This window comes from Salvelinus fontinalis, chromosome 10 (genome assembly GCF_029448725.1).
Source record: "Salvelinus fontinalis isolate EN_2023a chromosome 10, ASM2944872v1, whole genome shotgun sequence".
In the NCBI taxonomy this organism is placed as follows: domain Eukaryota; kingdom Metazoa; phylum Chordata; class Actinopteri; order Salmoniformes; family Salmonidae; genus Salvelinus; species Salvelinus fontinalis.
This window is the reverse complement of record NC_074674.1, coordinates 48,814,652-48,832,927: the sequence shown is the minus strand read 5'-3', so window position 1 is coordinate 48,832,927 and position 18,276 is coordinate 48,814,652. Positions and strand designations below refer to the sequence as shown.

The window sequence follows — 18,276 nt, the reverse complement described above, 5'->3', positions numbered from 1 at the left end:
AGATGGAGATACTAGAGACATCTAGATGGAGATACCAGAGACGTCTAAACTAGATGGAGATACTAGAGACATCTAGATGGAGATACTAGAGACATCTAAACTAGATGAGATACTAGAGACATCTAAACTAGATGGAGATACTAGAGACGTCTAAACTAGATGGAGATACTAGAGACGTCTAAACTAGATGGAGATACTAGAGACGTCTAAACTAGATGGAGATACTAGAGACATCTAAACTAGATGGGGATACTAGAGACGTCTAAACTAGATGGAGATACTAGAGACGTCTAAACTAGATGGAGATACTAGAGACATCTAAACTAGATGGAGATACTAGAGACGTCTAAACTAGATGGAGATACTAGAGACGTCTAAACTAGATGGAGATACTAGAGACGTCTAAACTAGATGGAGATACTAGAGACATCTAAACTAGATGGAGATACTAGAGACGTCTAAACTAGATGGAGATACTAGAGACATCTAGATGGAGATACTAGAGACATCTAAACTAGATGGAGATACTAGAGACATCTAGATGGAGATACCAGAGACGTCTAAACTAGATGGGGATACTAGAGACGTCTAAACTAGATGGAGATACTAGAGACATCTAGATGGAGATACTAGAGACATCTAAACTAGATGGAGATACTAGAGACGTCTAAACTAGATGGAGATACTAGAGACGTCTAAACTAGATGGAGATACTAGAGACGTCTAAACTAGATGGAGATACTAGAGACATCTAGATGGAGATACTAGAGACATCTAAACTAGATGGAGATACTAGAGACATCTAGATGGAGATACCAGAGACGTCTAAACTAGATGGGGATACTAGAGACGTCTAAACTAGATGGAGATACTAGAGACATCTAGATGGAGATACTAGAGACATCTAAACTAGATGAGATACTAGAGACATCTAAACTAGATGGAGATACTAGAGACGTCTAAACTAGATGGAGATACTAGAGACGTCTAAACTAGATGGAGATACTAGAGACGTCTAAACTAGATGGAGATACTAGAGACGTCTAAACTAGATGGAGATACTAGAGACGTCTAAACTAGATGAGATACTAGAGACGTCTAAACTAGATGGAGATACTAGAGACGTCTAAACTAGATGGAGATACTAGAGACGTCTAAACTAGATGGAGATACTAGAGACGTCTAAACTAGATGGAGATACTAGAGACGTCTAAACTAGATGGAGACACTAGAGACGTCTAAACTAGATGGAGACACTAGAGACATCTAAACTAGATGGAGATACTAGAGACGTCTAAACTATATGGAGACACTAGAGACGTCTAAATTAGATGGAGATACTAGAGACATCTAAACTAGATGGAGATACTAGAGACGTCTAAACTAGATGGAGATACTAGAGACGTCTAAACTAGATGGAGATACTAGAGACGTCTAAACTAGATGGAGATACTAGAGACATCTAAACTAGATGGAGTTACTAGAGACGTCTAAACTAGATGGAGATACTAGAGACATCTAGATGGAGATACTAGAGACGTCTAAACTAGATGGAGATACCAGAGACGTCTAAACTAGATGGAGATACTAGAGACGTCTAAACTAGATGGAGATACTAGAGACATCTAGATGGAGATACTAGAGACATCTAAACTAGATGGAGATACCAGAGACGTCTAAACTAGATGGGGATACTAGAGACGTCTAAACTAGATGGAGATCCTAGAGACGTCTAAACTAGACGGAGATACTAGAGACGTCTAAACTAGACGGAGATACTAGAGACGTCTAAACTAGACGGAGATACTAGAGACGTCTAAACTAGACGGAGATACTAGAGACGTCTAAACTAGACGGAGATACTAGAGACGCCTAAACTAGACGGAGATACTAGAGACGTCTAAACTAGACGGAGATACTAGAGACATCTAAACTAGACGGAGATACTAGAGACGTCTAAACTAGATGGAGATACTAGAGACATCTAGATGGAGATACTAGAGACGTCTAAACTAGATGGAGATACCAGAGACGTCTAAACTAGATGGAGATACTAGAGACGTCTAAACTAGATGGAGATACTAGAGACATCTAGATGGAGATACTAGAGACATCTAAACTAGATGGAGATACCAGAGACGTCTAAACTAGACGGAGATACTAGAGACGTCTAAACTAGACGGAGATACTAGAGACGTCTAAACTAGACGGAGATACTAGAGACGTCTAAACTAGACGGAGATACTAGAGACGTCTAAACTAGACGGAGATACTAGAGACGTCTAAACTAGACGGAGATACTAGAGACGTCTAAACTAGACGGAGATACTAGAGACGTCTAAACTAGACGGAGATACTAGAGACGCCTAAACTAGACGGAGATACTAGAGACGTCTAAACTAGACGGAGATACTAGAGACGTCTAAACTAGATGGAGATACTAGAGACGTCTAAACTAGATGGAGACACTAGAGACGTCTAAACTAGATGGAGATACTAGAGACGTCTAAACTAGATGGAGATACTAGAGACGTCTAAACTAGATGGAGATACTAGAGACGTCTAAACTAGATGGAGATACTAGAGACGTCTAAACTAGATGGAGATACTAGAGACGTCTAAACTAGATGGAGATACTAGAGACGTCTAAACTAGATGGAGATACTAGAGACGTCTAAACTAGATGGAGATACTAGAGACGTCTAAACTAGATGGAGATACTAGAGACGTCTAAACTAGATGGAGATACTAGAGACGTCTAAACTAGATGGAGATACTAGAGACGTCTAAACTAGATGGAGATACTAGAGACGTCTAAACTAGATGGAGATACTAGAGACGTCTAAACTAGATGGAGATACTAGAGACGTCTAAACTAGAGACATCTAGATGGAGTTACTAGAGACGTCTAAACTAGATGGAGATACTAGAGACGTCTAAACTAGATGGAGATACTAGAGACGTCTAAACTAGATGGAGATACTAGAGACGTCTAAACTAGATGGAGATACTAGAGACGTCTAAACTAGATGGAGATACTAGAGACGTCTAAACTAGATGGAGATACTAGAGACATCTAAACTAGATGGAGATACTAGAGACGTCTAAACTAGATGGAGATACTAGAGACGTCTAAACTAGATGGAGATACTAGAGACGTCTAAACTAGATGAGATACTAGAGACGTCTAAACTAGATGGAGATACTAGAGACATCTAGATGGAGATACCAGAGACGTCTAAACTAGATGGGGATACTAGAGACGTCTAAACTAGATGGAGATACTAGAGACGTCTAGATGGAGATACTAGAGACATCTAAACTAGATGAGATACTAGAGACATCTAAACTAGATGGAGATACTAGAGACGTCTAAACTAGATGGAGATACTAGAGACGTCTAAACTAGATGGAGATACTAGAGACGTCTAAACTAGATGGAGATACTAGAGACGTCAAAACTAGATGGAGATACTAGAGACGTCAAAACTAGATGGAGATACTAGAGACGTCTAAACTAGATGGAGATACTAGAGACGTCTAAACTAGATGGAGATACTAGAGACAACTAGATGGAGACACTAGAGACGTCTAAACTAGATGGAGACACTAGAGACATCTAAACTAGATGGAGATACTAGAGACGTCTAAACTAGATGGAGATACTAGAGACGTCTAAACTAGATGGAGATACTAGAGACGTCAAAACTAGATGGAGATACTAGAGACGTCAAAACTAGATGGAGATACTAGAGACGTCTAAACTAGATGGAGATACTAGAGACGTCTAAACTAGATGGAGATACTAGAGACGTCTAAACTAGATGGAGATACTAGAGACGTCTAAACTAGATGGAGATACTAGAGACGTCTAAACTAGATGACATACTAGAGACGTCTAAACTAGATGAGATACTAGAGACGTCTAAACTAGATGGAGATACTAGAGACGTCTAAACTAGATGGAGATACTAGAGACAACTAGATGGAGATACTAGAGATGTCTAAACTAGATGGAGACACTAGAGACATCTAAACTAGATGGAGACACTAGAGACATCTAAACTAGATGGAGATACTAGAGACGTCTAAACTAGATGGAGATACTAGAGACATCTAAAATAGAGACATCTAGATGGAGATACTAGAGACATCTAGATGGAGACACTAGAGACATCTAAACTAGATGGAGATACTAGAGACGTCTAAACTAGATGGAGATACTAGAGACGTCTAAACTAGATGGAGATACTAGAGACGTCTAAACTAGATGGAGATACTAGAGACGTCTAGATGGAGATACTAGAGACGTCTAGATGGAGATACTAGAGACGTCTAAACTAGATGGAGATACTAGAGACATCAGAACTAGATGGAGATACTAGAGACAACTAGATGGAGATACTAGAGACGTCTAAACTAGATGGAGATACTAGAGACGTCTAAACTAGATGGAGATACTAGAGACGTCTAAACTAGATGGAGATACTAGAGACGTCTAAACTAGATGGAGATACTAGAGACGTCTAAACTAGATGGAGATACTAGAGACGTCTAAACTAGATGGAGATACTAGAGACGTCTAAACTAGATGACATACTAGAGACGTCTAAACTAGATGGAGATACTAGAGACGTCTAAACTAGATGGAGATACTAGAGACGTCTAAACTAGATGGAGATACTAGAGACGTCTAAACTAGATGGAGATACTAGAGACATCTAAACTAGATGGAGATACTAGAGACATCTAAACTAGATGAGATACTAGAGACATCTAAACTAGATGGAGATACTAGAGACGTCTAAACTAGATGGAGATACTAGAGACATCTGAACTAGATGGAGATACTAGAGACGTCTAAACTAGATGGAGATACTAGAGACAACTAGATGGAGATACTAGAGACAACTAGATGGAGATACTAGAGACATCTAAACTAGATGGAGATACTGGAGACGTCTAAACTAGATGGAGATACTAGAGACGTCTAAACTAGATGGAGATACTAGAGACGTCTAAACTAGATGGAGATACTAGAGACATCTAAAATAGATGGAGATACTAGAGACATCTAAACTAGATGGAGATACTAGAGACATCTAAACTAGATGGAGATACTAGAAAAATCTAGTTGGAGATACTAGAGACATCAAAACTAGATGGAGATACAAGAGACGTCTAAATTGGATGAGATACTAGAGACGTCTAAACTAGATGGAGATACTAGAGACGTCTAAACTAGATGGAGATACTAGAGACATCTAAACTAGAGACATCTAGATGGAGATACTAGAGACGTCTAAACTAGATGAGATACTAGAGACATCTAAACTAGATGGAGATACTAGAGACGTCTAAACTAGATGGAGATACTAGAGACGTCTACACTAGATGGAGATACTAGAGACGTCTACACTAGATGGAGATACTAGAGACGTCTAAACTAGATGGAGAAACTAGAGACGTCTAAACTAGATGAGATACTAGAGAGGTCTAAACTAGATGAGATACTAGAGACGTCTAAACTAGATGGAGATACTAGAGACGTCTAAACTAGATGGAGATACTAGAGACGTCTAAACTAGATGGAGATACTAGAGACGTCTAAACTAGATGGAGATACTAGAGACGTCTAAACTAGATGGAGATACTAGAGACGTCTAGATGGAGATACCAGAGACGTCTAAACTAGATGGAGATACTAGAGACGTCTAAACTAGATGGAGATACTAGAGACGTCTAAACTAGATGGAGATACTAGAGACATCTAGATGGAGATACTAGAGACATCTAAACTAGATGAGATACTAGAGACATCTAAACTAGATGGAGATACTAGAGATGTCTAGATGGAGATACTAGAGACATCTAGATGGAGATACTAGAGACATCTAAACTAGATGGAGATACTAGAGACATCTAGATGGAGATACTAGAGACATCTAAACTAGATGGAGATACTAGAGACGTCTAAACTAGATGGGGATACTAGAGACGTCTAAACTAGATGGAGATACTAGAGACATCTAGATGGAGATACTAGAGACGTCTAAACTAGATGGAGATACTAGAGACGTCTAAACTAGATGGAGATACTAGAGACGTCTAAACTAGATGGAGATACTAGAGACGTCTAAACTAGATGGAGATACTAGAGACATCTAAACTAGAGACATCTAGATGGAGATACTAGAGACGTCTAAACTAGATGAGATACTAGAGACATCTAAACTAGATGGAGATACTAGAGACGTCTACACTAGATGGAGATACTAGAGACGTCTAAACTAGATGAGATACTAGAGAGATCTAAACTAGATGAGATACTAGAGACGTCTAAACTAGATGGAGATACTAGAGACGTCTAAACTAGATGGAGATACTAGAGACGTCTAAACTAGATGGAGATACTAGAGACGTCTAAACTAGATGGAGATACTAGAAACGTCTAAACTAGATGGAGATACTAGAGACGTCTAAACTAGATGAGATACTAGAGACGTCTAAACTAGATGGAGATACTAGAGACGTCTAAACTAGATGGAGATACTAGAGACGTCTAAACTAGATGGAGATACTAGAGACGTCTAAACTAGATGGGGATACTAGAGACATCTAGATGGAGATACCAGAGACGTCTAAACTAGATGGAGATACTAGAGACGTCTAAACTAGATGGGGATACTAGAGACGTCTAAACTAGATGGAGATACTAGAGACATCTAGATGGAGATACTAGAGACATCTAAACTAGATGAGATACTAGAGACATCTAAACTAGATGGAGATACTAGAGACGTCTAGATGGAGATACTAGAGACATCTAAACTAGATGGAGATACTAGAGACATCTAGATGGAGATACTAGAGACATCTAAACTAGATGGAGATACTAGAGACGTCTAAACTAGATGGGGATACTAGAGACATCTAAACTAGATGGAGATACTAGAGACGTCTAAACTAGATGAGATACTAGAGACGTCTAAACTAGATGGAGATACTAGAGACGTCTAAACTAGATGGGGATACTAGAGATGTCTAAACTAGATGGAGATACTAGAGACATCTAGATGGAGATACCAGAGACGTCTAAACTAGATGGAGATACTAGAGACGTCTAAACTAGATGGGGATACTAGAGACGTCTAAACTAGATGGAGATACTAGAGACGTCTAAACTAGATGGGGATACTAGAGACGTCTAAACTAGATGGAGATACTAGAGACGTCTAAACTAGATGGAGATACTAGAGACGTCTAAACTAGATGGAGATACTAGAGACAACTAGATGGAGACACTAGAGACGTCTAAACTAGATGGAGACACTAGAGACATCTAAACTAGATGGAGATACTAGAGACGTCTAAACTAGATGGAGATACTAGAGACGTCTAAACTAGATGGAGATACTAGAGACAACTAGATGGAGACACTAGAGACGTCTAAACTAGATGGAGACACTAGAGACATCTAAACTAGATGGAGATACTAGAGACGTCTAAACTAGATGGAGATACTAGAGACGTCTAAACTAGATGGAGATACTAGAGACGTCTAAACTAGATGGAGATAATATAGGCATCTAAACTAGATGGAGATACTAGAGACATCTAAACTAGATGGAGATACTAGAGACATGTAAACTAGATGGAAATACTAGAGACGTCTAAACTAGATGGAGATACTAGAGACATCTAAACTAGATGGAGATACTAGAGACATCTAGTTGGAGATACTAGAGACATCTAAACTAGATGGAGATACTAGAGACGTCTAAACTAGATGAGATACTAGAGACGTCTAAACTAGATGGAGATACTAGAGACATCTAGATGGAGATACTAGAGACATCTAAACTAGATGGAGATACTAGAGACGTCTAAACTAGATTGAGATACTAGAGACGTCTAAACTAGATGGAGATACTAGAGACGTCTAAACTAGATGGAGATACTAGAGACGTCTAAACTAGATGGAGATACTAGAGACGTCTAAACTAGATGGAGATACTAGAGACATCTAAACTAGAGACATCTAGATGGAGTTACTAGAGACGTCTAAACTAGATGAGATACTAGAGACATCTAAATTAGATGGAGATACTAGAGACGTCTAAACTAGATGGAGATACTAGAGACGTCTACACTAGATGGAGATACTAGAGACGTCTAAACTAGATGGAGATACTAGAGACGTCTAAACTAGATGAGATACTAGAGACGTCTAAACTAGATGGAGATACTAGAGACGTCTAAACTAGATGGAGATACTAGAGACGTCTAAACTAGATGGAGATACTAGAGACGTCTAAACTAGATGGAGATACTAGAGACGTCTAAACTAGATGGAGATACTAGAGACGTCTAAAGTAGATGGAGATACTAGAGACATCTAGATGGAGATACTAGAGACGTCTAAACTAGATGGAGATACTAGAGACATCTAGATGGAGATACTAGAGACATCTAAACTAGATGGAGATACTAGAGACATCTAGATGGAGATACCAGAGACGTCTAAACTAGATGGGGATACTAGAGACGTCTAAACTAGATGGAGATACTAGAGACATCTAGATGGAGATACTAGAGACGTCTAAACTAGATGGAGATACTAGAGACATCTAGATGGAGATACTAGAGACATCTAAACTAGATGGAGATACTAGAGACATCTAGATGGAGATACCAGAGACGTCTAAACTAGATGGGGATACTAGAGACGTCTAAACTAGATGGAGATACTAGAGACATCTAGATGGAGATACTAGAGACATCTAAACTAGATGGAGATACTAGAGACATCTAAACTAGATGGAGATACTAGAGACGTCTAAACTAGATGGAGATACTAGAGACAACTAGATGGAGACACTAGAGACGTATAAACTAGATGGAGACACTAGAGACGTCTAAACTAGATGGAGATACTAGAGACATCTAAACTAGATGGAGATACTAGAGACATCTAAATTAGATGGAGATACTAGAGACATCTAAATTAGATGGAGATACTAGAGACGTCTAAACTAGATGGAAATACTAGAGACGTCTAAACTAGATGGAGATACTAGAGACGTCTAAACTAGATGGAGATACTAGAGACGTCTAAACTAGACGGAGATACTAGAGACGTCTAAACTAGACGGAGATACTAGAGACGTCTAAACTAGATGGAGAAACTAGAGACGTCTAAACTAGATGGAGATACTAGAGACGTCTAAACTAGATGGAGATACTAGAGACGTCTAAACTAGATGGAGATACTAGAGACGTCTAAACTAGATGGAGATACTAGAGACGTCTAAACTAGATGGAGATACTAGAGACGTCTAGACTAGATGGAGATACTAGAGACGTCTAAACTAGATGGAGATACTAGAGACGTCTAAACTAGATGGAGATACTAGAGACGTCTAAACTAGATGGAGATACTAGAGACATCTAAACTAGATGGAGATACTAGAGACGTCTAAACTAGATGGAGATACTAGAGACATCTAAACTAGATGGAGATACTAGAGACATCTAAACTAGATGGAGATACTAGAGACATCTGAACTAAATGGAGTGACATGTAGATATCTTGGCCAGCAAGTCAGACTAAGTGTTTGGTTCCTTGATTCCATTCCAGAATGTGCTTGTGACATCGTTCTATTGTACTCTGTTCTACCATTCTGACCAATACCATTCTCTGCCACATAAAGAGTTGTTGTGTAAGCCTTCGACCGGGTTCTCTAAATAAGCCTTTCCTGTTCGAGAGGAGGGGAAGAGGAAGGGAAACGACACGAGAACGGGAGAGTGCAGTTTCAGATCTGCTTTGTTGCGTTAGCTAGGTCATCAGTATAAGATCTCTATTGGTCCTCAATGGTCACTATTGTCAGAGTAATATTTCCAATGTATTCATTACACATAGCAAATAACCTAGAAACTTGGAACTTTGCCACATTCTCTGCCGTATGAGAGACTTGCCAAGTCTGTCTGTCTGTCTGTCTGACTACATTCTCTGCCGTATGAGACCTGTCTGTCTGTCTGACTACATTCTCTGCCGTATGAGAGACCTGTCAAGTCTGTCTGTCTGACTACATTATCTGCTGTATGAGAGACCTGTCTGTCTGTCTGACTACATTCTCTGCCGTATGAGAGACTTGCCAAGTCTGTCTGTCTGACTACATTCTCTGCTGTATGAGAGACCTGTCTGTCTGTCTGACTACATTCTCTGCTGTATGAGAGACCTGTCTGTCTGTCTGACTACATTCTCTGCTGTATGAGAGACCTGTCTGTCTGACTTCATTCTCTGCTGTATTAGAGACCTGTCTGTCTGTCTACATTCTCTGCTGTATGAGAGACTTGTCTGTCTGACTTCATTCTCTGCTGTATTAGAGACCTGTCTGTCTGTCTGACTACATTCTCTGCTGTATGAGAGACTTGCCAAGTCTGTCTGTCTGACTACATTCTCTGCCGTATGAGAGACCTGTCAAGTCTGTCTGTCTGTCTGACTACATTCTCTGTGATAAACAGAATATGATAGGCTCAACAATAGGGTCAAGAGAACTTTCAGAGGAACGGAGAGAAGAGAGAGACTATGGATGGAGATGGAGAGAGAGAGACTATGGATGGAGATGGAGAGAGAGACTATGGATGGAGATGGAGAGAGAGACTATGGCTGGAGATGGAGAGAGAGACTATGGCTGGAGATGGAGAGAGAGACTATGGATGGAGATGGAGAGAGAAAGTGAATTGGAGGGTGATCTGTGTCTCATTGTGTAAATAACTTTTGTTGTGGGCACAGCTGTGTGTGTGTGTGTGTGTGTGTGTGTGTGTGTGTGTGTGTGTGTGTGTGTGTGTGTGTGTGTGTGTGTGTGTGTGTGTGTGTGTGTGTGTGTGTGTGTGTGTGTGTCCTGTTTGTCTTATGTGTGTGTGTGTGTGTGTGTGCGTGCATGCGTCCCTACCCTCTGAGTCCTTCTCGTAGAAGACCCCATGAGGATGCATGGAGTAGTTTCTGGAGGCAAAGTTCTTCAAGTGCACAATGATGACATCATCAACCTCCGCCCGCAGCACAGGCCCCAGGTAGCCCAGCCAGCCGGGCCTGGGGGCCTCGATGAGGTAGGAGGCATCCGTGTACTGCCTGTACACAGCCTTCTTATACACACTGCCAATACGCTGGGGACCACTCTGGAGGAACAATGACGCATGCCTGGGGAGAGAGGGGGAGAAAGAGAAAGTCAGATATATGGAGAGAAAAACAGAGAGAGAAAAGGGAGAGAGACAGAGAGACAGAGAGACAGAGAGAGACAGAGAGAGACAGAGACAGAGAGAGAGAGAGAGAGAGAGACAGAGAGACAGAGAGAGACAGAGAGAGAGAGAGAGAGACAGAGAGAGAGAGAGAGAGAGAGAGACAGAGAGACAGAGAGAGACAGAGAGAGACAGAGACAGAGAGAGAGAGAGAGAGAGAGACAGAGAGACAGAGAGAGACAGAGAGAGACAGAGACAGAGAGAGAGAGAGACAGAGAGACAGAGAGAGAGAGAGAGAGAGACAGAGAGAGAGAGAGAGAAAGCGAGAGGGAGAGAGGGAGGGAGGGAGAAAGTGAGAGACACGGACACCCCGCCCAGACCAGCGAGAAAACTTCCTGAAGGACCTGCACCGAGAGAACCCACGCCAAGAGAGCACCTACACCCAGACCACCCCAAGCAAACCCTGGCCACACTCCATATCAGACCTTTGCCCCTTCTGCCCACCCCATGCCCCCCACCTTTGCGGCAAGGACCTCAACATGACAACAGGACATATGCCCCGGCTGTGAGAAGAGCAACAGGCCCAAGCCCCATCCTGCGACCTAAGAGGTATATATCAGATGCTCAACATGCTCTGCTCACACCTAATCAAATCAATTCAAATGTTATTAGTCACATACACATGGTTAGCAGATGTTAATGCGAGTGTAGTGAAATGCTTGTGCTTCTAGTTCCGACAATGCAATAATAACCAACGAGTAATCTAACCTAACAATTCCACAACTACTACTTTATACACACAAGTGTAAAGGGATAAAGAATATGTACATAAAGATATATGAATAAGTGATGGTACAGAACGGCATAGGCAAGATGCAGTAGGTGGTACAGAGTACAGTATATACATATGAGATGAGTAATGTAGGGTATGTAAACATAAAGTGGCATAGTTTAAAGTGGCTAGTGATACATGTATTACATAAAGATGGCAAGATGCAGTAGGTGGTATAGAGTACAGTATATACATATACATATACATATGAGATGAGTAATGTAGGGTATGTAAACATTATATTAAGTGGCATAGTTTAAAGTGGCTAGTGATACATTTATTAAGTGGGTGATGGTACAGAACGGCATAGTGTTTGGAGGCTGTAGAGAGGAAACACCATCATAGTGTTTAGAGGCTGTAGAGAGGAAACACCATCATAGTGTTTAGAGGCTGTAGAGAGAGGAAACACCATCATAGTGTTTAGAGGCTATAGAGAGGAAACACCATCATAGTGTTTAGAGGCTATAGAGAGGAAACACCATCATAGTGTTTAGAGGCTATAGAGAGGAAACACCATCATAGTGTTTAGAGGCTATAGAGAGGAAACACCATCATAGTGTTTAGAGGCTGTAGAGAGGAAACACCATCATAGTGTTTAGAGGCTGTAGAGAGGAAACACCATCATAGTGTTTAGAGGCTATAGAGAGGAAACACCATCATAGTGTTTAGAGGCTGTAGAGAGGAAACACCATCATAGTGTTTAGAGGCTGTAGAGAGGAAACACCATCATAGTGTTTAGAGGCTGTAGAGAGGAAACACCATCATAGTGTTTAGAGGCTGTAGAGAGGAAACACCATCATAGTGTTTAGAGGCTGTAGAGAGGAAACACCATCATAGTGTTTGGAGGCTGTAGAGAGGAAACACCATCATAGTGTTTAGAGGCTGTAGAGAGAGGAAACACCATCATAGTGTTTGGAGGCTGTAGAGAGGAAACACCATCATAGTGTTTGGAGGCTGTAGAGAGGAAACACCATCATAGTGTTTAGAGGCTGTAGAGAGAGGAAACACCATCATAGTGTTTAGAGGCTGTAGAGAGAGGAAACACCATCATAGTGTTTAGAGGCTGTAGAGAGGAAACACCTTCATAGTGTTTAGAGGCTGTAGAGAGAGGAAACACCATCATAGTGTTTAGAGGCTGTAGAGAGGAAACACCATCATAGTGTTTAGAGGCTGTAGAGAGGAAACACCATCATAGTGTTTGGAGGCTGTAGAGAGGAAACACCATCATAGTGTTTAGAGGCTGTAGAGAGAGGAAACACCATCATAGTGTTTAGAGGCTGTAGAGAGGAAACACCATCATAGTGTTTAGAGGCTGTAGAGAGAGGAAACACCATCATAGTGTTTAGAGGCTGTAGAGAGGAAACACCATCATAGTGTTTAGAGGCTGTAGAGAGGAAACACCATCATAGTGTTTAGAGGCTGTAGAGAGAGGAAACACCATCATAGTGTTTAGAGGCTGTAGAGAGGAAACACCATCATAGTGTTTAGAGGCTGTAGAGAGAGGAAACACCATCATAGTGTTTAGAGGCTGTAGAGAGGAAACACCATCATAGTGTTTAGAGGCTGTAGAGAGGAAACACCATCATAGTGTTTGGAGGCTGTAGAGAGGAAACACCATCATAGTGTTTAGAGGCTGTAGAGAGGAAACACCATCATAGTGTTTAGAGGCTGTAGAGAGGAAACACCATCATAGTGTTTAGAGGCTGTAGAGAGGAAACACCATCATAGTGTTTAGAGGCTGTAGAGAGGAAACACCATCATAGTGTTTAGAGGCTGTAGAGAGGAAACACCATCATAGTGTTTGGAGGCTGTAGAGAGGAAACACCATCATAGTGTTTAGAGGCTGTAGAGAGGAAACACCATCATAGTGTTTAGAGGCTGTAGAGAGGAAACACCATCATAGTGTTTAGAGGCTGTAGAGAGGAAACACCATCATAGTGTTTAGAGGCTGTAGAGAGGAAACACCATCATAGTGTTTGGAGGCTGTAGAGAGGAAACACCATCATAGTGTTTAGAGGCTGTAGAGAGAGGAAACACCATCATAGTGTTTAGAGGCTGTAGAGAGGAAACACCATCATAGTGTTTAGAGGCTGTAGAGAGGAAACACCATCATAGTGTTTAGAGGCTGTAGAGAGAGGAAACACCATCATAGTGTTTAGAGGCTGTAGAGAGGAAACACCATCATAGTGTTTAGAGGCTGTAGAGAGGAAACACCATCATAGTGTTTAGAGGCTGTAGAGAGGAAACACCATCATAGTGTTTAGAGGCTGTAGAGAGGAAACACCATCATAGTGTTTAGAGGCTGTAGAGAGAGGAAACACCATCATAGTGTTTAGAGGCTGTAGAGAGGAAACACCATCATAGTGTTTAGAGGCTGTAGAGAGGAAACACCATCATAGTGTTTAGAGGCTGTAGAGAGGAAACACCATCATAGTGTTTAGAGGCTGTAGAGAGAGGAAACACCATCATAGTGTTTAGAGGCTGTAGAGAGGAAACACCATCATAGTGTTTAGAGGCTGTAGAGAGAGGAAACACCATCATAGTGTTTAGAGGCTGTAGAGAGGAAACACCATCATAGTGTTTAGAGGCTGTAGAGAGGAAACACCATCATAGTGTTTAGAGGCTATAGAGAGGAAACACCATCATAGTGTTTAGAGGCTATAGAGAGGAAACACCATCATAGTGTTTAGAGGCTGTAGAGATGAAACACCATCATAGTGTTTAGAGGCTGTAGAGAGGAAACACCATCATAGTGTTTAGAGGCTGTAGAGAGGAAACACCATCATAGTGTTTAGAGGCTGTAGAGAGGAAACACCATCATAGTGTTTAGAGGCTATAGAGAGAGGAAACACCATCATAGTGTTTAGAGGCTGTAGAGAGGAAACACCATCATAGTGTTTAGAGGCTGTAGAGAGGAAACACCATCATAGTGTTTAGAGGCTGTAGAGAGGAAACACCATCATAGTGTTTAGAGGCTGTAGAGAGAGGAAACACCATCATAGTGTTTAGAGGCTGTAGAGAGAGGAAACACCATCATAGTGTTTAGAGGCTGTAGAGAGGAAACACCATCATAGTGTTTAGAGGCTGTAGAGAGAGGAAACACCATCATAGTGTTTAGAGGCTGTAGAGAGAGGAAACACCATCATAGTGTTTAGAGGCTGTAGAGAGGAAACACCATCATAGTGTTTAGAGGCTGTAGAGAGGAAACACCATCATAGTGTTTAGAGGCTGTAGAGAGAGGAAACACCATCATAGTGTTTAGAGGCTGTAGAGAGGAAACACCATCATAGTGTTTAGAGGCTGTAGAGAGAGGAAACACCATCATATTGTTTAGAGGCTATAGAGAGAGGAAACACCATCATAGTGTTTAGAGGCTGTAGAGAGGAAACACCATCATAGTGTTTAGAGGCTGTAGAGAGGAAACACCGTCATAGTGTTTAGAGGCTATAGAGAGAGGAAACACCATCATAGTGTTTAGAGGCTGTAGAGAGGAAACACCATCATAGTGTTTAGAGGCTGTAGAGAGAGGAAACACCATCATAGTGTTTAGAGGCTATAGAGAGAGGAAACACCATCATAGTGTTTAGAGGCTGTAGAGAGAGTGTTTAGAGGCTGTAGAGAGAGGAAACACCATCATAGTGTTTAGAGGCTGTAGAGAGAGTGTTTAGAGGCTAGAGAGAGGAAACACCATCATAGTGTTTAGAGGCTGTAGAGAGAGTGTTTAGAGGCTAGAGAGAGGAAACACCATCATAGTGTTTAGAGGCTGTAGAGAGAGAGTGTTTAGAGGCTAGAGAGAGGAAACACCATCATAGTGTTTAGAGGCTGTAGAGAGAGAGTGTTTAGAGGCTATAGAGAGAGGAAACACCATCATAGTGTTTATAGGCTGTAGAGAGGAAACACCATCATAGTGTTTAGAGGCTGTAGAGAGGAAACACCATCATAGTGTTTAGAGGCTGTAGAGAGGAAACACCATCATAGTGTTTAGAGGCTGTAGAGAGGAAACACCATCATAGTGTTTAGAGGCTAGAGAGAGTGTTTAGAGGCTGTAGAGAGAGTGTTTAGAGGCTGTAGAGAGAGTGTTTAGAGGCTGTAGAGAGGAAACACCATCATAGTGTTTAGAGGCTGTAGAGAGAGTGTTTAGAGGCTAGAGAGAGGAAACACCATCATAGTGTTTAGAGGCTGTAGAGAGAGTGTTTAGAGGCTAGAGAGAGGAAACACCATCATAGTGTTTAGAGGCTGTAGAGAGAGAGTGTTTAGAGGCTAGAGAGAGGAAACACCATCATAGTGTTTAGAGGATGTAGACAGAGAGTGTTTTGAGGCTGTAGAGAGAGTGTTTAGAGGCTGTAGAGAGGAAACAGCACCTAAAGTGAAGGATGTTCATCGACACTAAACACAACTCAAAACAACCATTTCCTGTTGTCCTCCCACTTCCTGGCACGGTGAGGAAGAGGAGTTACGACACACATGTCATGTTTCAAAACGTCCCAGGATGATGTGTTTCAACATTCCAGCAAAGTTCATGGTTTCTCTCTCCTTCACGTTGGTGACAGATCAGTTGCCAAGCAGTTGTTGTTGTTACCGAGCACTTGATTTTAACACTGTAATAAATAACATGTTTAATGGGGTTTCGGGGTCACCGACATACATATTTTACATATATTAGATAAACATTACAGACATTTTGCTGAGACAAGAGGCGCCATTTCAGTTACAATCTGTATTTTAAAATAGTTGCCATCATTAGCAGATAGAAAAGGCCCTTATCAATCTGCTAGCTAATTCACGGGACTAGCGGTTTAACGTCACCGCACCCGGTCACACCCCACAACACCCCGGACCCAAAACCAGTACGCAGTTCCAAGGAGATGAAACTAGATGATCGCTTTTCGTATGAACACTGCAAAACATTGGTCAAACTCTGATTGTGATATGGTGACATGAAAAATAGCAATGAACTTTCTTCACACTGTATTCGTGTTCATGATTTTAGCATATCCTCACACCATAAGCCTAGGTAAACAAATAACACAACAACAAATGTAAACAAACAACAGCATATCCAAACTGAACTCACTCATCGTCCGCTATTTGTTTCCCGTTGATGAGGTTCATGCCTGTCGGAGCGTAGTCCCAGTTGATCTCTTTGATTCCCACGTAATACACTCTCTCCCGTCCCCGTCCTTCTCCCCCCGGTAGCCCGGCGAGCAGCAGCAGCAGTCCCGGGAACAGTGTCCTAAAGCCGACCATGCTACTGCTTCTGTCCCGTTAGTTGAGCGGGTGCTTTTGGTGTGGTCTAGTGGTGTGTGCGTGGTTGGGATTGCTGGATCAAGTGGTCGAGAGGGAGAGACCGAGAGAAAACGTCCACATGCGCGGAGAGTCGGGAAACACAGACACGGAGAGCTTATGAGACTCCGCTTGGGAAAGAGAACAGTCCCGCTATTCAGCTGTGTGTGTGTGTGTGAGACTGGCGCCGGAGTCCTCTCTGTCCTGCTGATAGTTGATAGGCTAGGCGGCCAGTCTGGTCTCATAGACGAGACGTAACATAGTAATTAAATCCGGGACACTGAATTTAGATTTAGTTGTGGTTACATAAAACAGACGTTTAAGTAAGGCAAGTAATGTATTATTTATTTTTACCACCACTAAACAGTTGAAATCGATAATCTGACCATGTCAAACATGAGGAAGTGGATCATGGCAAATGTTTTACTTTTAAACTCGGACAAAACAGAGATGCTTGTTCTAGGTCCCAAGAAACAAAGAGATCTTCTGTTGAATCTGACAATTAATCTTGATGGTTGTACAGTCGTCTCAAATGAAACTGTGAAGGACCTCGGCGTTACTCTGGACCCTGATCTCTCTTTTGACAAACATATCAAGACTGTTTCAAGGACAGCTTTTTTCCATCTACGTAACATTGCAAAAATCTGAAACTTTCTGTCCAAAAATGATGCAGAAAAATGTATCCATGCATTTGTTACTTCTAGGTTGGACCACTGCAATGCTCTATTTTCCGGCTACCCGGATAAAGCACTAAATAAACTTCAGTTAGTGCTAAATACGGCTGCTAGAATCCTGACTAGAACCAAAGCAGTGCTAGGCTCTCTACACTGACTTCCTGTTAAGGCAAGGGCTGATTTCAAGGTTTTACTGCTAACCTACAAAGCATTACATGGGCTTACTCTTACCTATCTCTCCGATTT

The 18,276-nt window shown here is 41.5% G+C and overlaps 1 protein-coding gene across 1 annotated transcript in view; it reads right to left on the bottom strand.

The window, feature by feature from the left end:
* The window catches only part of LOC129864234 (ferroxidase HEPHL1-like), a 101,095-nt gene extending 83,534 nt beyond the window's left edge, over nucleotides 1–17,561 (bottom strand). The window contains exons 1-2 of the mRNA XM_055936941.1: nucleotides 17,148–17,561; nucleotides 10,959–11,203 (exon numbers count right to left, since the gene is read on the bottom strand). Coding sequence (XP_055792916.1) covers nucleotides 10,959–11,203; nucleotides 17,148–17,320 — 418 coding nt within the window. The 5' untranslated portion in view covers nucleotides 17,321–17,561. The remainder of the gene's footprint in view (nucleotides 1–10,958; nucleotides 11,204–17,147) is intronic.
* Between the last annotated feature and the right edge of the window lie 715 nt (nucleotides 17,562–18,276).